The sequence below is a fragment of the Diceros bicornis genome, chromosome 25 (assembly GCF_020826845.1).
Source record: "Diceros bicornis minor isolate mBicDic1 chromosome 25, mDicBic1.mat.cur, whole genome shotgun sequence".
NCBI classification, from domain to species: Eukaryota; Metazoa; Chordata; class Mammalia; order Perissodactyla; family Rhinocerotidae; genus Diceros; species Diceros bicornis.
The window spans coordinates 16,772,038-16,796,541 of record NC_080764.1 but is presented as its reverse complement, the minus strand read 5'-3'; the positions used below and the strand labels follow the sequence as shown (position 1 = coordinate 16,796,541).

Below are 24,504 nucleotides of genomic sequence, written 5' to 3'. Positions count from 1 at the left end.
AGGAGGATTAGCACGGATATTAGCTCAGGGCTGATCTTCCTCACAAAAAAAATAAATAAAAAATTAAAAAAAACAGAAATGGAGCTAGTGGTTGCAGAATCCCTGTGCCAATTCCGTCTCCTGTGGCCAGCTCTCCTCAGAGACATCCTTGGGGCCTCTGATCCAGGGACCAGGCTGATAACAATGGTGATGACGATGGTGGTGGTGATGGTGAAAATGGTGTTGGTAGTGATGACGATGGTGGTGGTGATGATGACAGTGATGATGGGGATGATGGTGGTGATGATGAAGATGATGATGAAGATGGAAATGATGGTGGTGATGATGAAGATGATGATGATGGTGGTGGTGATGATGGTGATGATGACACAAAGAAAAACAAATAGTGCTGAATACTTATTAAGCAGTTACGATGTGCCAGACACTATTCTGAGTACTTTAAGTGGTTTATATGCATTATTTCGTTTAATACTATGACATAGGTACTTTATATGTATTATCAATTTAATCCACACAACATATCCGTTAGATCATAATCATCCCCATTGACAGAGAAGTTAAATAACTCACCCAAAGTCACAGAGCTAGTTAGTGGCAGGTTGGGAGCTCAGACTCAAGCAGTCTGAGTGCAGAGAGCATGTTCCTAACCACCACACTACACTGCCCCTCCAGGAACAGGACAATGAATGAGGCATGGTCTCTGGCCTTGAGGCTCAGTGGGGGAGGCAGATGTGTGGAAAATTAACTGTGAAATACCACAGAATTAAACAAATAACGTGTTAGACTTTATTAGCAGGTATTGCAGGTACATGGGAAGGGGGGATTGATTCTGACTGGGGACATCCTGGAGGGCTGCATGGAAGAAGTGGCATTTGATCACAGCCTTGAAGGTCTTCAGTTGGGAGAATGAAGGAAAGGGCACTCCAAGGTGAGAAGACAAGAGCAAAAGCAGGGAACCTGGAAGTGCAGGGCAGGCTGAATAATCCTCAGAGGAGATGGTGAGCCCAACCAGGACCACAGGCTTCCAGCATCCTGGGGAACTGGAGGGGTCGTGCAGGGGCCCAAAACATGGACCCTCTTCTCTCTCCACTCCCTTTTTATTTTTCCTGTTTTGAGCTTTTGTATGGGAGCTTTCAAGAAAGACAGATGGAAAGATGAGTGTACTTCAGCCTGACCTTCTGATAGATCACCTTGTAGATGGAAGGTACGAGACAGTGAACACACCACCTCGGTAAGCTCATTATTCTCATAATACCAAGTAGCACATGCCATAATTCAAAATTCAGAGACTACAGAAAAATTGGAAGAGAATGTCACCCACAATCCCACTAAGCAGAGAAATCCTTGGTCAACATTTTGGTATTTTTTTCTGGTATTTACTCAGTGCATGGTTTTTTAATAACATAATCCTAGTCACACGGTATGCAATTTTGGATTTCACTTTTTTCCAATTACCATTTAACTATGAGGAGTTTTTTTCATGATAGTGCAGCTCTATGTAAACATTTTTAATGACAGCATAAGTTTATTATTTTATCACCTGGATGTACCAGAGTTTATTTAACCGTGCTCCTATTTTTAAACATTTGTTTCTTTGTCAAATTTTGGATCCTGCAAATAAGGTTCGGGTGAAAATCCTTGTGCATGAAGATTTTACTGCATTTTGGATTCTAACATTGGGAAGGATTCCCAGAAATGGCATTACTGTATCAAGGGTGAGGGGCATTCATTAACACCTTGGCTACAGAATGACAGATTGCCTGAAGACAGGCTTGGAGCTGGCCACGGCTGCTCTGGGCTGTCTCTGAAAGAAAGACTCAAGTCAGTGCAGCATGAAGAGCACAGGCAGACAGACCCAGGTTGGAATCTTGTCTCTGCCTCTTACTCACCTCGTGACCTTGAGCCTCAGTTTCCTCATCTGTAAAATAGGATTTCTCAACCTTGGCATTATTGATATTTTGGGTTCAATTCATTGTTTTGGGGATGTCCTGTGCATGGTAGGATGTTTAGCAGTATCTCTAGATGCAGTAGCAGCCCCCTGGACATGGCAACCAAAGATGCCTCCAGACGTCCCCTGGGAGGCCAAATCAGCCTGGTTGAGGACCACTGTGTACAAGTGAAATAACGTAGTACACACCTAATGGAGCGCTGTGAGGATGAGAAACAGCGCCCAGCACAGGGCGGTGCTCAATGAATGGCAGCTATCACCACTGTTCGTGCAGCTGGATGCTCCTGGGAGGACGCACTGCATCAGCTCGGAAGCCCCTCCCAGCTCTCGAGGTCTCTGCATCTCAGATTCTTTGGCCAAGTATCCAGCAACGTCCCTTTCCCCTCCTTCCAGCGGTCACAGTGTGGCCTGCTGTTTAGAAACAGAATTGCTTCCTGGGTCTTCCTGGTGGAAGCCTTTCTCCCTCCACTTTCCCTCTGCTCTCCCACCTTGTTGGTGGCACAGCCTTCCTCCTGGAGGATGGTGAGTGCTGAGATGGGTCGGTTACTGGGGAACCCAGATCCTTCCAGCTGCGCCTCCCTGGGGGCGAGGTAGGCCCACCCCCAGTGTTTTCAGACCCTGCCCCCTGAGTGCAAACTCACTGGGAATCAGCCCCTCTGAAAAGTTCACCCAGTAGTTTTTGAGACTCCCCAGGTGGCCTCTGACGTGTAGCCACCCCTTCCTCCTGCCCTGCTGTGGCTTACCCTAACACCTTGGCCTCCCGTGAACCTCCATGACACCTCAGACCTAGCCCTTGCCCATGGCTGGGGCCACCTTTGAAGACCCTGATCTTGTAGCTGAGGACAGTACTGGACACCGAGGACTAGTGCTTTCCAAAGCTGTTGGCCATTGACCCTGCCTCCCCCAGCCTCTGGGGCTCATCCCCACTCTTTGCCCAAGGATGCTGTTACCGACAGGTCTCAATTAAAGATGTGCTGAGCTGTTCTGCCAAAACCCTGGCTGTGCCCAAGCCTGCTGTGATCCCTGGACCTCTTAACGTGTTTGTGCTGCCACCAATGATGAGGAGGACTCTCTCTCTTCCACCCTCGTGGAGGCAGCGTGGTTGGCAGCTAAGAGCGTGGACTCTAGACCCAAATGGCCGCAGTTTGAAGCCCAGTCCTTCACGCAGTGGCTATGTGATTTCAGCCAAATCATCTCCCTGTGCCTCAGTTTCCTCATTTGTAAAATGGATATGGTATCAGGACCTACCTCACTGCCTCCTGTGGCAGCGAAGGAGTGTGATGTGTGTAAAGTTCTCAGGAATGTCCTGCACACAGGAGGTGCTGTGTGTGTTTGCTGTTATTCACCATAGCCTCATCCCGGGCCCAAAGGAGAGCCACCCGGGCTCCTGCCCCTTTTCACAGCTTCCAGGGAAAAGCTCTTTCGGCTCTGCCAAGCGCTGGGCAGGAGGTCTGATCTGAGAGACCAGGCTTCTGTGGATTCCAGAACCGGCTCCCAGCCTACATCATTGTCAGTTACCCTTGTGCCCCCCGACCAGCCTCTCTTCCCTTGGGGTGACCTGTCTCCTAAGAGTCTGTCTGGTCACCTATGCAGATGCACCCATTGACCGCTGCCCACACCCACCCTGCTCACCAGACAGGTCAGACTTGGAGAACCCTGAGCTGAAGCTCTGCTCCGTCAGCAGAGCCTGACCAGTCCCCTGACCCCCACCCCACCAAGCCGGCCCCGCCCTGGAATCCACGGTGGCACACACTTTGGGGATTTAGGCCTCAGACCCTTCCTCAGAATTTTTCAAAGGCCACGCCCAGAGGCAGATTCTAGATTAGTGCCTTTTTGGAGGCACTGTGGTGTCGTGACCAAGAACATGAGCCCTGGAACCCTGGCTGGAGTCACAGCCTGCCGCTTCCTGAGTGACACCTGGGCAAGTTGCCTCTTCCCTCAATTTTCCCATCTCCGAAGTGGGTATAATAATACCCGTCCCATTTGGTTGTTATACAAATTAAACCAGAAAATATATGTAAACGGCCTGAGATGGGGCATATATCAGTATATTGTGGTTCCTACCTCTGCTGCCTCCCTCCCTCTCCTCCATGTCACCATCCTCCTCAGGAAATTCCAAACAGTGTCATTGTGCCCGATCCCACCCAGACCTGCCATCCCTGTATTTTCTTCTAGATTCATTCTCAACGTTTGCCGATTGGGTGCTCTTATTTGGACCAGTAGTTGGAGCTGCCCCTTCCTAGACTAGAGTGATGGGACTAGCTAGCAGCAGACACCCGGCTTCCTTTTTTTCTCCCTCCCAGGGAGTAAGATCCCTAAAAGATGAGAGGGTAGAGAGAAAAGAGAAGAAGAAGCAACTAAGGACCTAAATGCACCCCAAAGGGAGGCCTGGAGTGAGCAGCTTTGCAATGTCGATTCTTGGAAAAGTCAACCCCAGCTTGAAGCAGCAGATCAGACACTGGGTCAGGACACTGGCAGGACCGGCCTCCATGTCTCGGGCACCCGACCTCTTGGTCCCACTGTCCAGAAAGGAGGGAGAGCCAGCGGGCCCTGAGCCAGAGAGAGCTGCTCATGTAGTGCCAACAGTGTGCCAGCACGCCCTCATTTTGCACTGGGCCTTCACAGCCACCTGATAGGGGAGTACTGTTTCCTCGCCTGAGAGGTTAAGGGACTTGCTAGTGTTTACAGAGGTAAGTGGCAGAGCTGGGATCTGAACTCCTGGCCCTGGCTCCTACCTAACTTTGAGCACTGGTTCTCCACATTTTCCATCTGCAGGTCCCCTCGGGGTCTTCCCTACCCACCTGCCTCTAAGAGAGAATTTCCTTCTTTGGTTCTTTTCGAGTTTCTTGGATGTATTTTGCTGCTGTGGGAGGTGGAGAGAGGAGGGTCAGGCTCTGGGCTGGGCGTGCTAAGATGTGGAGGGGTGTAGGGGAGCCACTGCAACTGCCTTCCAGATGTGAAGCTTAGTGGATTGTACTCTGGTTAGCTTGTTCTGATAAGGCCTTCTGACTCTGACAACACAGAAGTTTCCTCTCCTTGGACAACCCCATCAGAAATAGTGGCTGCTTGGAATCTTGTCTCAAGAAAGATTTTAAGGCTGCATCTACCATCAGTGGATAAGAGCTCTGTGATTGATTAACCATGTCTGCCATGGACAAGGAATGGGAGGGGGAATATTTGCCATTCTGCCCTCAGCTGAGAGCTCATCTCCATAGTCAACTCCCACAAAGGGGTGAATTGTCCTCTTGTCAATCTTCTTGTGAGGAAGTGGCCTCTCCCTCAGACAGGAAACAGGAACCTAGAAGGCAGGCCTTGGGCCTTCAGAGGAGAAAGTCCTGCCTCTCACTGAGCCTCACTTTCTTGGGTTTAGATTTTAGGTAAAAATATCATGTTAAAGGTGGATGGCAGAGAACTGGTGGGCTCTGCATGCCTGGTTTCAACTGGGCAATGAAGGTGGGAGACAATCTCCCACTCCCACCAGGGACGAGAGGGGGAGGTTTAAATTCCAGCAAGAGTCGATATTTCAGTCTTGAACCTGAAGGCAGAATTCCTTCCTCTTTGAGGTCCTCTGTCTTTTCTCTTCAGGCCTGCTACTGATTGGATGAGGCCCACCCACATTATGGAGAGTAATCTGCTTTACTCAAAATATATTGATTTAAATGTTAATCACATGGAAAAAATACCTTCACAGCAGCATCTAGACTAGTGTTTGACCAAACAACTGGGCACCATAGCCTAACCCAGTTGACACATAAAATTAACCATCATGGATATCTTAGACAAATGTCTCTCAAAGTGTGCAATACATTGCACTGTGCAAATTGGACTGGGTCAGTGCATTAAATAACGTTGGTCATGGGGTGATTCTTTTAAATTCTATTTTAATTCTATTTGCTTTAAGAAGAAAGGCTTCATTTGGTATGAGCCCTAACACCTTTCTAACACTTGTTACTTGTAACAAAAGAAAGCAGGACCAGAATGCAGCTATAAATTAGTTACACTGTTTTGTTTTCATTGAATTAACTTTTACAATGACCTTCTGTTTATGGCAAGTGATACTAATTTTCCATTTATGGTAATGACATAATGTTTCCTTTTTAAATATATGTATTTTAAGAAACAAAATAGGCCCATTTAAAATTAGGTAAATAATGGTTGATAGTTCTTGGATATAGCTACACTCGTGAAGGTGGCATATAAATGACCCAAGTTTGGGAAACACCATCTTAGCTTCCAGGCCCAGCCAGTCTCCCCACAGGAAGATCCTCCCTATGCAGCCAACCTGGGAGCATGCAGGTCTAGTTTGATCAAGGAGAAGACTGGTTTCCTTCTAAGAAAGGAAGAGAAAGACCAGAGTCTTTCCAGGGTTTGCTAGTGCTGAGAAGAGCGAGACAGAGCCTCTGTCCTCAAGGAGCACGGTCAAGTGCATGGATTCTGGAGTCAGACTGCCTGGATTCAAATCCTGGGTCCGCCACTCATGGCTGCAGAAGTTTGAGAAGTTATATAACTCTTTGGGCCTCTGTTTCCTCATCTGTAAAATGGATTTTTAAAGGTACCTACTTCATAAAGCGTTGTGAGGATTAAATGAATTAAAGTGCTAGAACTGTGTGGGCACATAATAAGTGTCATTTAAGACTGAGTTGCTGTTGTCGGGAAAGATTGACAAAGAAAAAGAATATTCTAACCCAGTGGCCGAAATGCTGTGTTAACAGACCCAGGGGAGTGGGGAGATTCCAGGATGGTTTCCTGGAGAAATTAATATATAAGCTGATACCTGGATGATCAGTAGGAGTTAGCCTAGAGAAGAGAAGAAAGAATGTTGTGGATAAAGGGAATGGCATATGCACAGGCTAAGAGGCAAGAGACAGTATAGTCCATTCTTGTGACTGCAAGGAAGGCAGGGTTGGCTACCGCAGAGGGTATGACAAGGTGTGTCCCAAGGTGAGAGTGGCCCGAAGCAGACGTGTACAAAGGGCTTCCCATGCCTTGTGAGAAACAGGGGTTCCAGAAGGGCAGGACTGGATTATCTGAGCAGCCCTCTGCTTGAAGCAGCACCCCAAACCTGGTGAGCCCTTGACAGTGGTGTGGTGAATGAATGAATGCTTTCCCCTCTGCTTGATGGGTGACCTGGAGGTCCCAGAGGACTACTCCCATTGAAGGGGGGCATCCAGGGATCAGAATCTCTGCAGAGATACCAGGCACATCTTCTCTGTGAGTCTTGGCTGCCTGAAGGATCTGAAATCTGACTTCTGTCCACAGGTGACCTGGTGTCCCGAGCAATGCATCACCTGCAGCCCCTCAACGCCAAGCACCACGGCAATGGCACCCCCCTGCACCACAAGCAGGGGGCGCTCTACTGGGAGCCCGAGGCCCTGTACACGCTTTGCTATTTCATGCACTGCCCGCAAATGGAATGGGAAAACCCCAACGTGGAGCCTTCCAAAGTCAACCTCCAGGTGGAAAGGTAAGGCTGGCCTTGGCCTTGGACGGCCAAGGAGGGGAGCTCGCCTCTGGCCAACACCACCTGGTGGTGGGTGGGTACTGCCTCCAGGGCGGGGTGGGGGGAGGGGAGGGATGCAGAGGGTCAGAACTGCCCAGTTCCCAGACACTCGCTGGAGGGGTCCAGATGGGAACCTTGTGCCCTGAGCGGGTGTCTGGGACCTGGGTGGGGTCTTTGAGAGGGGTTTGCATAGTGCTGGTCCAGCTTGGGACAAAAATGACCTGGGTCAGAAGAGTGGGTCTGCAAATTCCAGAGGGGTGAGGGCCTCTGCAGTGCAGGGGGGCTTCCTTGTGGAGGCAGCTGTGGGGGCTGCCAGCTCCTTGGTGGCATTTTGTCCTGGCTGCCCTCGGGACTCCCAGGGGAACCGTGAACACCTGCTCAGCCAGAAGTGGGCCTCTCAGGTGGGCGGGGGACCCCTGGGCTTGCTCTGGGGAAGACGGCATGGCTGTTCCTGGGAAGCAGAATCCTCACGGGAAAGGAAGGAACAGAGAGAAGGAAGGGAGAGGCAGCTCCCTCTGACCCAGCTTCTACTGCTCCCTGGCGCCGTCCCTCCACTTCCCCGTGCCTCAGCCTCCCCGCCTGCAACCAGCGGCTGAACTAAGCGGCCCCCAGGTTTCCTGCTATCTGGGACCCCTGCCCCCCGCCCTGCGTTCTCTGAGGATGGTTTCACCTTCTCAGAGGCAGCGCATCAGAAGCCACCATCAGGAAAGGAGCCTGCCTGGAGGCGTCCCCTCTTCCTCTAGGAACAGGTTCACAGAGCTAGCTCATCTTCCCACAATGTCACAAATCAAGCCCCTCCTCCACGGGCCTGTTTACTCTAACTACTACAGTAGTGACCCCTGTTTATCAAAAGAGTGGTTAAAAGAGCAGGCTCTGGGATCCACACTTCTTGGTTCAAATTCAGCCTCTTCCAATTCGAAGCTGGGGGGCCTTGGGAAAGTGCCTTAACCTCTCTGTGCCTCAGCTTTTCTTCAGTTTCTTCAGCTGCAAAATAGGTCTACTAAGAGCAATTCCTTCGTAGGGCTCTTTGAGGATTAAATAAATTGCCCCGCACCCAGCACATAGTAAGTGCTGGATAAATGTTCGCATTTGTTCTTGTTGGAGATATTATCTGCAGGTAGCTGAACAACTCCCAATTGGGGCTCAGTGCAGTTTTCCTGACTCTGTTAAATGGTTCCAAGTGGTTTTGAAATGCTCATTGGCTGCTCTGTTTCTGCTGGGATTGGGGCTTAATTGGGGTCCTAACCCATGTCTCCTGGCTTTCAGTTAAGGGAAGAGGATGCAGCATAGGCCAGACAGAAGTTGCATTTTTTTTCTTTTAAGAATCCCAAATTAGCATCAATATTTCAGTCCAGTCTGGAGTTAGCTTAATCAGGGGATTACTCAGGTCTCCCGCTATCCTGGCCAAATCGGTGGGTACCCTCTGCAATGTTCATGTGCCAGACATGCCCAAAATGGAGAAGTGGCAAAATGCCCAGGGTCCCTGGCCAAAGAATAACCTCCGTCAGACATGCCAAGACTGTGCTTTCTATGAGTGTGGCTCCTGAGGGTTGAGAGAATGGAAACCATTGGCCTCAGCCGGTGGGGTGTCTAGCTCTCCAGCCCCCGCCCGGACAGCCTGTACAATAGTGCAGTTTCTCTGACTCACCTCCCTCACGTTGTCTTCAATTCCTGCCTCTGTGCAGATGACCCCCTCTCCATCTCCAGCCAGACAACCCCTCCTCAGAGCCCCAGAACCTTCTCATCCCGCTCAGCCTTCCGGCTTGCACTGTCAAGTCTCATGCTCAGAGCACTTATTCTGTGTTTTTGATTTCTGTGTTTGTTTATTGCCTATAAGTTTCATGAGGGCAGAGAACACACCTGTTTTGGTTGTCACTCTGCACCTAATGCCAAGCTCAACATCTGGTGCATGTGGGGAAGTCAACAAATGTTTGCAGAATGAACAAATCCATTGGTCTAGCTGCCTATGGAAGATTTCCATCTGGAGTGCTCACAACCACCCTAAAACGACAGCCATCATCTTTCCCCCAAAACCCACTGTTCCTCCTTTCTCCCAGCCTCTAAGAACGGCATCACCATCAACCCTGTCGCCCTAGTCAGAAGACTGGGACTCAGCCCACACTCCTTCCTCTCCCTCGCTCCCTCCCATGGCCAACTGGTCAGTAGGTCTTGCTGATCCTCCATCTGTGACATCTCTCATTTCTCCATTCCTGCCTCCCCAGATTGCTGCCACTGCTTGGTTCTGGACCTCGTTCCCTCTTACTTCTGTTACTACATTGGATTTCTAAATGGTCTCCCTGGTTGTGAGGATTAATATCCTCAGACCAGCTCCATCCTCACAGCCACCAGACTAAAACTCCCTGCCCCCCACTCAACACAGTTGCATGGTTCCCATTACATTTTCTATTATGCAGTTTCCATCTTCCCTTCTGGAATCTATTTCAGGATTCAGAGTGTAGTTGGCATGGCTATAAGTCTGGGGAGACCATCTAAGGGCTCTAAACTTTCTGGGGCAAGTTTTAAAGAGGCATGAGCTGTGAAGGAAAGCAAAGTAAAGAGAACATGTCTCGGAATTCGTTGGAGTCAATTATCTTGGTCTTTCCATTCCTTTTTGGTTGAATTTTCAGGGGACGACACAAAATGCAACGCAAATTTTTTGCGTTTCACTTTGGTTTTCTGGGAAGAGTATGGATTTGGGAATCAGATCAACTTTTGGATTTGGATCCCAGCTCTGCTTCTTCTAGCACCTTAAACAAGCCATTTCACCTCTTTGAACCTCTTTTCCTCAACTGGAAAGAGAACGAGACCAGCCTCGTGGGACTGGTGTAAGCAATGAATTCGATATTATAGCTAAGTCATCCAGGGCCGTGCCTGGCACAAGGGGACCTCCCCTCCTCCCCACTCCCAAAAAGGAGCTGATACTATACATTATTTTACATCTTTTTTTTTGCTCTAAAATGCTGTTATCATTGTCCCTACAGAAGCCTGTGTGTGATTCCTTCTAGACAAAAAGCTATTTCTTCCTGTTCCGTGATAGAATAGGCACTGGTGTTTAGCATCTGAAAACACACATGATAGGGCTTCAGAGGAGAGAGAGCCTCTGACTGTGTTCAGTCACGTGTTTACAACCAACTCCGTACCAAAACCGCCTAACGAGAAATTTCCAGCGGGAGATAGGACTCTAATTTGGAGTTGTTTTTCTCTCTCTTTCTGTCTCCTCCCCCACCCCGAAATCAAACAACATTTCCTTGCCTCTGTCTCTATTCTGGCAAAGTCATGTTGGGCCATGGTGCTTCTACGGTTTTCCACTAGACTATAATCTTTTCAGGAACAGGGGCTGAAAATTTCTGCCCAGCAGAAAGCCTGGGAAATATGTGTTGACGGAAATATCAATGTTTTTTGCCTCCAACCCTCTCCACTTGTCAGAAGAGCCTTTCTTGGCTGGAGCGCCTGGTTCTAGGCCTCCGTGAACCATGTCACTCTTTCACGTGGGCACAGCTTTAGAGCTGTTGCATTTGGTTTGGATAGTTTCGTTTTTCACTATGGGATTTTGAAGAAGCTGTGCCAGTGTGAAATTTCTGTAGTTTAAGTTTTTCCGGAACTTTGGCTACTCTTTTCTGAGCTTCTGAAATCTTTCAGGTACCTCAGATATTTTTAGTTAAAAAAAAAAAACCTCAGATAAAGTTTGTAAGATTGTGATTAGGCAATATTTATTTTCCAAATAGTAATGATAAGTGTAAACACCTTAATTTTGATGGGAGGGGCCATGTGAGGCTGCTATTTTTAAACAATCATCTCAAGTCTATGACAAGATTTTCCTCCCCTTTACTGGAAATATCAGTGATTCCTAGATGTGTTTGCCCATGGATGATTTTGGTAATATGTTACCACAAAATAAAAAAAATAGTAGGATAAATTGAAGTATTTTGTTGCCTAAGGTGGCTAGTCATGGCTGAAAGGAACAGAAGTGGTCTTCACTAGAAGACTAGACAATTAGGTAGTTCTACCCTCCCTCAATCTCACAGAAAACAAACGAGAATTCATACCCAGGCAGTGGCAGCTGTCACCCCTTTTGCAAACAGAGCTGTACAGACAGATGTGGCAGACTATTTACCAGGGAAATCTGAACCAAAAACATGAGTATACAATCACCAGTCACCAACCGTTTGAGAAAACTAATAGGGGAAACAAAACAATCTTAATAAATGGAAGAATTTACACTTGAAGAAATAGAGTTAATAAAGCAAACATAATAGACATTAGAAGTTAATGGTACCCAAATACATCTTTCAAGACACTTACCCTACCAAAAGATCACCTCAACACATCAGTTCTTTTTTTTTTTTTTTTTTTGGTGAGGAAGATTAGCCCTGAGCTAACATCCGCTGCCAATCCTCCTCTTTTTGCTGAGGAAGACTGGCCCTGGGCTAACATTAGTGCCCATCTTCCTCCACTTTATATGTGGGATGCCAGCCACAGCATGGCTTGATAAGCGATGTGTAGGTCCCCCCACTGGATCCAAACCCGCGAACCCTGGGCCACCGAAGCAGAGTGCACACACTTAACTGCTATGCCACCAGGCCAGCCCCCCCAACACATCAGTTCTTAATGCTTTCTTATCTGTGGCATACGTGACAGTTGATATTCAGATTTAACGTACTCCAATGGACATACTCACTCAGGGTTATGCAAAATTTCCAGCATACTATTATAACTCTTCCTCGTTCTTTCCCACTAAGGCATATGTATCAGAATGCACGTGAGTGGAGGTGTCCTTGATACAAGGGGCACTACTGGTAGGAATGCTTAGCTGCAAAAGTTGAACCTGCTGTGACTGCTTAAAGCAGAAAGAAAACCTCTGGGAGGCCGAGTGTAGGCAGAGGGTTACCAAATCCTTTCCCCTTCTGCATGAGAATTTGACCTTAGGTTAATTCTCTCGCTCTGTTCCCCTGGAAACCTGATAAAAATTGCAGTATCAACTGTGTTACTAAGCAACATTGCTTATGGTCAAAATGACCCTGGATTGGTAAATTAGATCTGGCCTGGTAGTGTTATAAATACTTGATAAATATCCAGGGCTTTGGACTTCCCTGAATTCATTGACTCTTGTAAGTGGCAGTGTCCTTGCAGAGACACTGGAAGCTATTTCTATGGAGTTGTTACAAGAGATATAGGGGTTCATAAACCAGGGTGGTTCCCACAGCCACCCAAGTGGATCTCATCTCCTTGCACCTGAGTGTCACCTGGGCAGAAGAAAGCTCCAGGATGGCGGGGTGAATTGCTATGAGGACTCCCACTGACGGGAACATCTGTTGCTGTCCTGCTGGGCCAAGTGTGGCCTATGATAGTCCCGTGAATCTCAATGTTCAGCAGAGCTTAAGAAGACTTCTAGTGGGCGTTGAAGCAAGAGAACCAGGCTTCAAGGCTACACAGCCTGGAACGGTGCCCAAGTTGCACCCCAGGACTGCTCCAGCAGAGACCTCACAGCCACCAGGGCTGGGCACAGACACCTGACCTTACACCACTGATGCTAGGTGTAAGGTCACTTCCAACAGGACCTCTGTCACCATTACCCCTGAAAACTGAATGTCTCTGCCACCACCCTTGTCAGCCCCATGTTCCAGCTACATCACATCACTTGCTTCCAAATCAGTGGGGTTGGGTCACAAGCCTGCACCCCAGCTTCCAGGGAGCCTGGGAAGGTGAATTTCTACCTTGTTGAACCATAGACTAATAATATGGGAAATTCTTCAAACACAGTAAGGCTGTCAGTGGTTCTGGGCTGCAAAAAAGTTGACAAAGGTCCACTACACTCTTCTAGTTTACTTTTTTTTCCCTTTATAAATAACACACAAGTAAGTCATTTGCACAGTTCAGTACTTTTGACCATTATTAGCCACACATCTCATAGCTGATTGGCTTACACACACAGTTGAGAACCGAAATCCCCCCGACTTAAGGACTCCTTGGGCTAATACCCTGGGTACCTCAATAACAAGAAGGAGGAGAGGGGAGGACTGTTCCTAGCATCCTAAGCAGGGATGCAGAATGCCTTTTCCCAGAGGAAGAAAGCTACTTCCGCATCTTCCTGAGGGCACTGATCACATCCGAAACAACAGTCCCCTGAAATACCCAGCCCAGTGCTGGTGGGTCCTCGAGAAGTTCACAGTCCCTGGATGAATGGCGACAGGCCAGAGTGAGAGGACCATATATTAGACTTGGTTTTTGCAGGGCTATATGTAGGCTGGGCTGGAATCTCAACCACCTTATAAATAGTTGTAAGGAAAAAAAATGGTTATTGAATTCTAAATAATTAACTTAGGAAACAGAGTTTTAAAACATGATCCATTTGTGACTTGAGCCTTGCTGCAATTTATTTCATTTGGCCAGGGTAAAAACAACTCTAATCCCAATATTTTTCAAACTCTAGGTTACAGCCCATTAATGGGCCATTAAATCAGTGCAGTGCAGAGATTGGCAAACGATGCCCCACAGGCCACATCTGGCCCACTGCCTGTTTTTATAAAGTTTTATTGGAACACAGCTACACCCATTTGTTTACAAATTGTTTATGGCTGCTTTTGCACTTCTGATTAGTTGTGATGGAGACCAAATGGCCCGCAAAGCTGAAAATACTCACTATTTAGCCCTTTCCCTAAAGTTTGCCGACCCCTGATGTTATGGGTTGTAACGTGCATTTTTGAAAAATGAACTAGAATTAAATAAAAAACTATCAGAGTAGTTTGCATGAGGTAAGGTAAGTATGTTTCATGAAACTTTTTTTTTTTTTCGGTTATATTAACTAGAATTGATTAACTTGCCCAAGGTTATATGGCAAAAGTTGCAGAACTAGTATTTGAACTCTTGGGGTCAGGCCCTGCTCTGTGCTCGTATTTAGGCTGTTCTGCTGTCGATGGGCTATGGTTTTAAAGAAATAATAATGTTTCAAAGACTCACCTCTAATCCCTAGAATTTTTTTACAATCTTCATGAATGTTTACAGGATATAAACCTAATCCATTTAATTAAATAAAATGTGATAAGTACAAAAAACAAGAAAGAAGAAACTTTGCCTCACCCGTAGTCTCCGCATTTGGGAATAACCACTGTGACTAGATAGAGTATATATTCTGGGTATATACCAACGTGTTTTGGTTGTTTTACAAAATAAAGACCAGAAAGTACCTGCAGCTTTGTTGCTCCATGCCATTGAATAACCTTCAAAAGCATGATTTTTCGGTGGACTGTTCTATCATTGGACACTTAAAGTCAAGAGAGATCTAGGAACAGGCATGTTGAACATGTTTCGTGTCGAAGATAATGAAACTGAGGCCCAGAGGCATGACTGAAGGCGTAAGCACATTTGCAGTGGATTTGCAAGGCAGTGCCTCGGTGCCTTTGCACATGCTTTGCCCTCTTCCTAGAACACTGTCTCCCCCCTGCTCCATCATCTGGCTACCTCCATAGGTTCATCCTTCAAGACTCCCTTTAGGCATCACCTCCTTCAGGAACCCTTCCCTACCACCTCAGGCTGCACCGAGTCTCCAGGGCCTGCCTCAGTGCATAGCATATAGTAAGTGCTCAAAAAATGCTTGCAGAACTGAAGAGAGCTAGGGCAGAAACCTACGTGTTCCAGCTGCTGGCCCAGAGAGCTGTGTTGCCAGTGTCAACTCAGGCCGCCCTCAGCTGGGTCCTGGCTCTGCCACTCGCATGCTCTGGGCCTCAGTTTTCTCAGCTGTAAACAAGAAATAATAATTCCTACTTCGTGGGGCTGTTTCGAGACTGATGAACTAACTTACCTGAGTGCCATGCCCAATCACTGTCACGTGGCAGGTGATCCATACGTGACAGGGATTATTATTTACTCCCTTTACCCAGGTTGGCCTCTTCTTGGATATTCTAAGAGATTTTGATCAACACTTAGTATGTGGCAGGCCCTGCGTACTTTATGTGTGTTAACTAATTCAGTCCTCACCGTACCCCTTGGGACAGGAGCTAGCCTCAATCTCCCCATTGTGCAGATGAGGACACTGATGTGCAGTGAGGAAAGGTAAGTTGCACGTTTGGGCAGGTCTGTAAATATCAAAAACATCAAATGAATGCTGGGTGGCTACAAGGAAGGGAGCAATACACTAAGGGAACAGACTATGTACCCGGAGAGGCAGGAAGGTGGAGAACAGAAAGAGGGCTCTTGTTCTGCAGAAGTGTGGGGTGCAGCAACAGGCTGGACTGGAAGGAAGGCTAGCAGACTTGCCGAGGTGTCTGGACTTTCTCCTATAAGCAGTGAGGAACCAGAAGGATTCTGAGAAGGGAGGTGAAGAGACCTGTCTGACACCCCATACGTGCTCCCTAGACAGAGGCATAAGGATGCCTGAAGGAAGGTTATGAACATTTGATGAGAAGTACCAGGTGCCGTGTCCTATGCGAGGACTTGATGTACAGAGTTTAATTTAATCCTTACATCAGCCTTGTGAGGTAGAAATGCCTTCACCTGTAGATGAGACAATTAAGTCAAATAACTACTAGTAGGAAAAGGCTCTTTGGAAGTTTTTGGTTAATGCTGAGGACCTTCATAGCACAGTAACTATGTCTCTGGGTATTTCTTATTCTGGAGCCAGAATGCCTGAGTTCATAGCTTGGTTTTAATACTTAGCTCTGTGACCTTGAACACATTACTTAACCACTCTGAGCTTCAGTTTTCTTATCTGTAAAATGGGAGATAACATAGAATCTTCTTCAGAGGGCTGTTAGGAAGTTATGATGTGTTAATATATATACAAAGCACTTAAAGTCCAGCACACATTAGGCTCTTTATACATAACGGCCATTATTCTTCTCACTGTCATGGTGCTTATAACCTGGATGTATGCTATAGCAGGGCTTCTCAAACTTGAATGTGCCTTTGAATCCCCTGGGATCTCGTTAAAATGCAGATTCTATTCGTTAGGTCTGGGGTGGGGCCTAAGATGTTTCATTTCTAACAAGCTCCCAGGTGAGGCTGATACTGCTGGTCCACCCACCACACTGTGAATAACAAGATATGGTCATTTTGTGTGTTTGTCATTCATTTCCCCAATCTACTCCAACCCCCATTTTTAAGTTACATAAGGGCAAGAAATAAGCTTTCATGGTGATTTTTGTCTCTCTGGTAGAGCCTGGCACATAAGAGGTGCCTAATAAGTATTTCCCAGGCTTCGGGGGCTGCAGTGAGCCTTGGAGAACCTCCTGAGATGCTGGATCCCTCTGCAGTTAGCCAAAATGAGGGGATTCCAGAGGTCAGACGTGGCCAGCCTGCAGAACTGTCAGGCCTGGAGCAGTGGGCGAGGGAAGATGCTGAGCACCCAAATGTAATGGTCACCTTCAGCCTAACGAAGTGGCCAGCTCCCCTAAAGGGGCTCCGGGACAGCAAATTAGCAACAAGCAGGAAGGGAACGGAGAGGCAGGATTTGACAGGTGTCCTCCCCCAGGAGAGGCAGCAGGGCAAATCCAAAACCTCACCAGCTTCAGGGCTGTTCAACACCACCAGCCTCCCGGGCTTGTCGAACAGCTTCGACTAGTTGCCCTGGAGTTTTTTTTTTTTTTTTCCAGCCAAGTGGGGAGAGATGGCTCCTGACCACAGGTGACAAGCTGAGCGGCTCAAGGTTAAAAACAGCCCCCTCTCCCAACACGCGGGGTTAGTCTGATCAAACATATGCGCTGCCTGTGTTCACCTCCAGGTCTTTTCTGAATCCCCGTTAACCGGCTGCCACAGCAGTCTGGTCTGGTCTGACACCAGCTTCTCTTTATTTTATGGGAAAAGGAAGGAAAACTTTATCTTTATGACACAAAGACTAAGGAACTAGCACAGCACTGGCCGTTATGGTGACCACTAGCTGTGTGAGGCTGTTTACATCTCAATGAATTTAAATTAAATAAAACTGCAGCTTCAGTTCCTTAGTACCATTCGCCTCATTTCACATGCTCAATAGCTACATGTGTCTAGTTGGTTCATGTATCGGACAGCGCAGACATAGGACATTTCCAACATCACAGAAACTTCTGTTGGCCAGCGCTGAACTAAAGACTCAACGCAGATAATGTCCCCATTTTGGAAAAAAGAGCCCATGATAATCAGCACTCCCAAAGCAATAAGGTAAGGAGTAAGTGTAGAGACCAGGGACCAGCTCCCATGTTCCCATGTCTTGATCATCTTAGAGCTGAGTTTTTTAAACAACCATTATCATCATCATCACCACCACTAAATTTTACCAAGTATTTCTGACATACTAAGCTCTTTTCTAGGTGCATTAGTCATTGAGTCCTCACAAGAATCTTGTGAGTGTAGTAGCACCGTCTTCTCTGTCTTCTCATGAGGAACTGCAGGCTCAGAGAGTTTGTATAGCTTGCCCAGATTACCCAGCTAGTGGGGGGCAGAGCTGGGATGCAAAGGCAGGAAGCTTGAGTCCAGAGTTCACTGTTAACCATGTGCTGTGCCACAGGGATGGGAAGGATGTCAGACATAAGACAGAGGATTCCCTGGGAAGGTTAGAAGCCTGAAAATCTCCCACCAGGAACATTCTTTTCTTTTCCTTTTTTTTTTTTTTTTTGGTGAGGAAGATTGGCCCTGAGCTAACATCCCTTGCCAATCTTCCTCTTTTTGCTGAGGAAGGTTGGCTCTGAGCTAACATCCGTGCCCATCTTCCTCTGTTTTGTATACGGAATGCTGCCACAACGTGGGTTGATGAGCGGTGCATAGGTCTGCACCCGGGATCCGAACCTGCAAACCCCAGGCCTTGCGAAGCAGAGTGCGTGAACTTAACAACTACACCACCAGGCCGGCCGCCAACATTCTTGCTTAAATATGCTTTCCCAGCCTCTTCCCTTTCCTTCTAGTATTTTCCTTGGCTTAGGCCTCAATAAATATTGCTAATATAAATGGAACAATGATAATCAAATCACTCCATCTGATGAGACAACAGTTGACCTCTGAGAAACATGTTGACTTCCTGAAATAATTTGCTGTCCACGTTAACATAGAACCTGCCTCTTAAACCTTCACCTCAGTGCTACTTGAGCTTTTCATTATTTGATTTTTTAATTTTTGAATTATTTACTTTATTTATGATTGGAGTTTTGATCCGGTTGTTCATTCTTCGTTCATTCATTCAGTGAGCATGCGTTGAGTGCCCCCTCTGAGCAAAGGAATACTGAGAGCACTAATGTTCGTTGAGTTCTTGTATGTGCCAGGCACCATTATAAGTGCTTTACATGAATTAACTCATTTGTCACTCATGATAGCCCCGGGAGGTAGGTATTATTATTGTCATCCCCATTTTATAGATGAGGAAAGTGAGGCAGAGAGGACAAGTAACTTGCCTCTGAGCCCTGTGACCTTGTCACAGGGCTCAGAGGGGGCCCCACGTGGATTCACACCCAGCATCCTGGCTCCAGAATTCACTCCCTTAACCATTACACTTGCTTGCTGTGTGTCGGGCCCAATGCTAGGGACAGGGAGACCCAGGGGACCTCAAGAGGCTCCTGCCCTGCACAGCTCATGTATCATCAAAGAAAGAAAATGCAAAAGGTCAGAAGGGAGGTGTAGATAGACTGCTAGAGGGGATCAAGGAAGGTGGTTTTTGAGTCAGACTTTGAAAGATGGGTGAGATCAGGCATTCGGGGTGGGAGGAAATCTCACTGTGTACCATAGGCCAGCTGAGTCAGACTGCAGGGGAGGCCAGGCTGACCTTCAGCTGGTCTGCAGAGGTGCAGCTGTTCGGCCTGTTGTTAAAATGCTGAAATGCTTCTCTGCGGGTTCGTAAAGAGCTGCTACCCAAGTGCTCCCCCATGTTCCACGTCCTGCAGCTTGGCATCTGGCCTCGCAGGGGGCCCTGTCTGCATCAGGACCACAGGAGTGAGGTGGTGCCTGGGCCCCACCAATAGTTCAATATTTAGAACATGACTGCTGAGTTGAAAGTGATGGGAGAAAATGCTTCCTGCAGGTGTTGTTGGGCCTTTGTTCCTTCAACGGTGGGGTCAGGGTGAAGGTCTGGACCAAGGGAGAAGCATAAGTGAGATGCGAACGCCTGCTCATCCTTCGAGACGCAACTGCAGCCTCCCTCTGCTGCGAGACCGTCGCTGTTCCCCACTGCGTTCTCCACGAAGCCCTCCATGAATAGTTATAGCAACTCTTGAGTGCCGACCTGTGCCAGGCCCTGCGAGGAGCACTCTTTCAGATCACCCCACTTGAACTTCGCAGTCACCCTCTGAGATGCTGTAACGCTGTCTATTTTACAGATGAGGAGAGGGAGGCTCGGAGAAGTTCAAGGACTTGCCCAGGGTCACACAGCTAAGCTAGTCAGTGGCTGGGCTGGAGGTTGAGCCCAAGCACTGATTCCAGAGCCGGTGTCCTCTCGACCGCCTGTCGTGTGGCCCCCGTCGTTGATGGCTCTGGCATCATTTGCTTCCATATCTGTCTCTGCTGCCAGACTTTGAGCTCCTCACACCAGGACTGGGCTTTGATTGTCTCTTGCTCTCGCTGGCAGCCAGCCAGGGCTGGGCACAGAGTGGATGGGGGATAGAAAGATCAGTCTAAGTGCCTGGCAGCAGGAGATGGAGCAGGGATTGATGGAGGGACCAGATAGAAAGTTCCGGCAAGAGTCCCAAAGAGAGATGACAAGCGCTTGGCTTGACCGAGTGCCATCCTCTGTGTCCCCCAGTGAGAGATGTCGCCAGCTGGCCTCCTCCCTTTGCTGTATGGTCCCCAGGGAAGCTACAATAGCCTCCTTGGATTTCTGGTTCTTTCTCATTTGCCTGGAACTGGCAGCCCTCTGCATGCCCTGTGTCTGGAGCCTCGGGCACTGTACATCAATGTTCTGAATACACAGAAAAAAATTTTTAAAAGAACATTAGCGAAAATTAGCCCTTGAAGCTGCCCGGTGCAAACTGAGGGCCAGCCCAGTGTGGCAAGGGCCCGCGGGAGCCCTGGGTGCCCGGGAGCAGAAAGGCCTGCAGAGAGTGAGCCCTCTCCGAGCTCAGCCCGCTTTCAAACCATCTGCCCCCGTGCCAGGTTTTCACTCTTTTTCATCTTTTCAGAAATAGTGATATTGACAGCTGCCAGCACGTGGCTCGGTTTCACATGTTATGGAAAATAGCCCAGGCAGTAAATCTGTGCCCAGGAGACACAGCATCTGAGTTGATTTTGCATTCTTCAAAGTCTGACTTCGCCAATGAAGCCTACACATATCTCCATGTATTCGAGTCTACAGATTTCCTGGGTGTTGATTGATTTAATCACATTTTCCCCCTCCTTCCATTTTGCTCTCCTCCTGGACTACTTCTGTTTACAACTACAATACCAGGTGCTATAAATTCAAATTTTTATATTATCATATTTTTTTTACTGAAAAGTTATATATGCTAATTTTTTAATTTTTGAAAATACAAAAAAATGTAAGAAAGAAAATTAAAATTATCTACAGTTCTGCCACCCAGGGGTAGCCAAAATGATTATTTAGTATATTTTCTTGTCTTTTTTTTTAATACAAATAGTGAGGCTTTTTAAAATAGTTGTACCACGTATATATAATTTTATACCTTTTTTTATTTCACTTAATAGTATGCCATAAGCAGTTTTCCTGCTACTACTACAGAACATGCATAAACATCATTTTTAATGACTGAAAAATATTCCACCTTGTGAATGCACCGTAATTTGCCTGACGGTTCCCAGGTAGCTGGCCATTTGGGTTGTTTCCAATTTGTGAATTGCTGTTTCTTTAAAACTGCCCACAGTAGTGTGACTAAAACACTCATGTGGAGGGAACAGATATAAAAAGAGTAGTCTTTCTAGACTAGAGCCCTGAGGGGTTAATTCGTGAGGCCTCTGATGGCCTGTGTGAGCGAGAAATTTCAGAAGAGGGGGAGTCCTGGGAGGCAGGCTTACCCAGCATCCCATGCTGTTGCTTCTTCCAGAAAGAAATGCCTTGTGGGAAACATAGAGGAGTGGTACCCACCTGGTCTCCAGCCACAGTCATTATCAAAATCTCTTGGAGTGAGACTTCATGGTTTCCAGGGGTCTTCCACACATACGATCTCCCTGGATTCTGGAAGTAGGAAGACCAGCCAGGGTTGTTTTTCACAACTTACGAGACTGACCGTAGATGTCGTGAGATTTGCCCCAAGTCACGCAGTGAGTGGCCAGATTAAAACCAGAGGGCTGCTCTGGGGATCCCAGGAAATCCCCACCCTCCTTCCTGTATTGCTTCTAGAATGGAGAAGAACATGACAGCACCATCAGAAAGCTAGTTTTGAGCTTGTACCGTGGACAAAGTTCATTGCATATGTACTTAGCCGTGTCTATAGGTTAGGAAGTCTCCACGATTCCAGGAACTGTTTCTTTGTGAGTTTGGTGGTTGTGTTTGTTTATAATTCTGGATTTCAAAATTTTTGCTCTGTTTTATGTTTTTCCCATATAAAGAAACATCGCCAGTGAAGGCTTCCCCAGTTCTTTCAGATTGGCCTGAGGAATTCCATCCAGATTCAGCGAGTCGGGTTCAGGCCTGCCCAGGAATGTAGGCCGAATGTGCTGGCGAAAGAGGGTGGATATTTTCCCAGGCTTCCGTTCTCCCTGAGAAGTTCAGACTCCAAGGCTGGAGTGGGCCCTTTGGACAGTCTGTTGTCACACTGCTCTCTGTTAATTCCTTACACAGAATCCCACCCCTCACACAGCCACGCCCCAGGCCCTACGGCAGCAGGCTGTGGAAAGATCATTTTTGTGAAGAAAAAAGGAAACCAGTAAATAGGCAAAACCAAGGACCGATTTGTTGACCACAAAAACACTGACACAGGTCCACGGCCTCCAAAATCCTTTCCTGGAGGCACTGCCCCTCTTCAGACCACACAACACTTTATAAGAGCATCTCACAAGGCACTTTTCATGGTCAGCCTTGCATTATGGTCGTCTGCCCTTCCTTCCTTCCTTCCTTCCTTCCTTCTCTCCTTCCTTCCTTCCTTCCTTCCTTCCTTCCTTGAGGGCCACTTTATGCTCCAATCCACCAATCAAAAGTCATGATTGATCGAACAAGTATACAAAGATGATTAAGGGAAGTCAAACAGACTTATTGCAATAGGAGCTGCCCTAGAAAATCAAGTGTGTGTGGCCACACTAAGTTCCCTTGCTAGACTGAACACCAGGGTCCAGGCTTTAAACCCTTGTGTCCTCCACAAAACTCAGCATAGACCCTTGCTCCAAGGAGATAGTCAATAAACCAGGAACCAGTTAAATGATCAACCTGCTCCATAAATAGCCCTCCCCGTTCATGTGTTTACTATCTCTCAGGTTCATCTTCCACATTGTCTCCTATACGCTTATCCCTTCAGCTACTCCAGTCCACACAGAGTCCCCCACACTTGCTCTGCATTTCCTCATCTGATTTCCTCTGCCTGGATTCTTCTTCTGAGCCCTTCTCTCTTGCCCTTCCAGGCTCAGGACAGTGTTTCCCAACATACTCCCACTCCCTTCAACTCCAGCTGATTTTGATTCGTTCTCTTATAAGACTCTGTGCATTCCTTTATCATAAAGCTTTTCAGATAGCTTCTTTTCTTGTGTTTTTCACATTAGACCATGAGTTCATTGAGGGGCTGGGACTATTGCAGTATCACCAAGTGTAGAAGCTGGTACATAGCAGGCACTCATTTATCCAACAAATATTTATAGAGCACTCATCATATGCCAGGCAAAATACCTGTCTTCATGGCAACAGGCAAGGAACAAATGTGTAAATAACAAAATACCAGGCACAGGTAAGTGACATAAAGAGAAATAAAACTGGGAATTCAAACCAGGTACAAATGATGAGAGGTGCTATTTTAGCTAGGGTGGTCAGGGAAGGTTTCTCTAAGGAAGGAGCATTTGAGCAGAGACCTAAAGGAAGGGAGGCAGTAAGTCATGTGGCTATCTGAGGGAAGATCTTGCCAGGCAGAGAGAACAGTAATTGCAAAGGCCCTGGGACAGGAGCATCCTTAGCACATGCAAGGAACAGCAAGGCCACTGAGGCTGGAACAGAATGAGTGAGTGGCGAGAGTGTTAGGAAATGAAATCCAAGGTGGGCAGGGTCAGATCTTGCAGAGCCTTTGGGGCATGTGGAGGAGTGTGGTTTCCATTCCATGTGTAATGAGCAGCTCAGTAAATGTCTGTTAAGTTGAATTACTTGAGTTGAGTTGAACTGAACCAAATTGGGTTTCACTGAACTGAACAGAATTGGGTCTCATCTTAGTATGGACTGCACAGAATTTTTGAACCATGGACTATCCCAGTCTGCCCTTATTACCTACAAATGGGAAAGCACTATGAACAGTCCCATTTCGCAATTGAAAAGCCTGTTAATGTGAGAGTTTTCCCGTTCTGGAAATAGCACAGCCTTCCAGGTTGTTCCAAAAGCTTTGTGGCCAGTGACACCTTTGCCAGCCCCCCCACTCACACCAGTTTCGTTGTGGTGGCAGATCAGGTACAGGAAGTATCTAAACTCAAGAGGAATGTGGTCCTGATGCTGGCCCATCATTTCTGACTCTCGCAGAGTCTGAGGTCTTTGAGGGTCACTGGGATTTATTCTGGGCCCATGGCCAGGGTCTTGGACCTTACTTTTCACATAGTTTTCACCCAAGCCTGGTTCTCACTGAATCTTAATTATCTGGATTCCTACTCTTAATATAACTGAAAATAAACCACACTTGGCTGTTTTTATCATTTTACTTCGTCTTTATAAAACCATTCCAGTGAACCATCACCCAGAGTTAAGTGGGAAACCCACCAGAATTGAAGCTAAGCAAATTCATAGGATCAATCGTACATTCATTGATTCATTTAACAAAAATTCATTCATTCACTCAAAGAATGTTGATTGAGGACCTACAAGGTACCAGGCACTACACTAAGTGCTGGGAATACCACGGAGCACAGGGTAAGGCCCTGCCCTCATGAAGCTGATGGTCTCGTAGAGGAGACCGAACAAACCAGGACACTAATATAAAATGTCATCTTGAGTAGTGGCAAGTGCTGCTATGTGCAAGTGTAGGGGATA

The 24,504-nt window shown here is 47.2% G+C and overlaps 1 protein-coding gene across 2 annotated transcripts in view; it reads left to right on the top strand.

Moving 5' to 3' along the window:
• The window catches only part of ABTB3 (ankyrin repeat and BTB domain containing 3), a 305,101-nt gene that overhangs the window by 188,890 nt on the left and 91,707 nt on the right, over positions 1–24,504 (top strand). For both annotated transcript variants that reach the window (XM_058568493.1, XM_058568492.1), the window contains exon 3: positions 7,208–7,412. In XM_058568493.1, the coding sequence (XP_058424476.1) occupies positions 7,208–7,412 (205 nt within the window). The remainder of the gene's footprint in view (positions 1–7,207; positions 7,413–24,504) is intronic.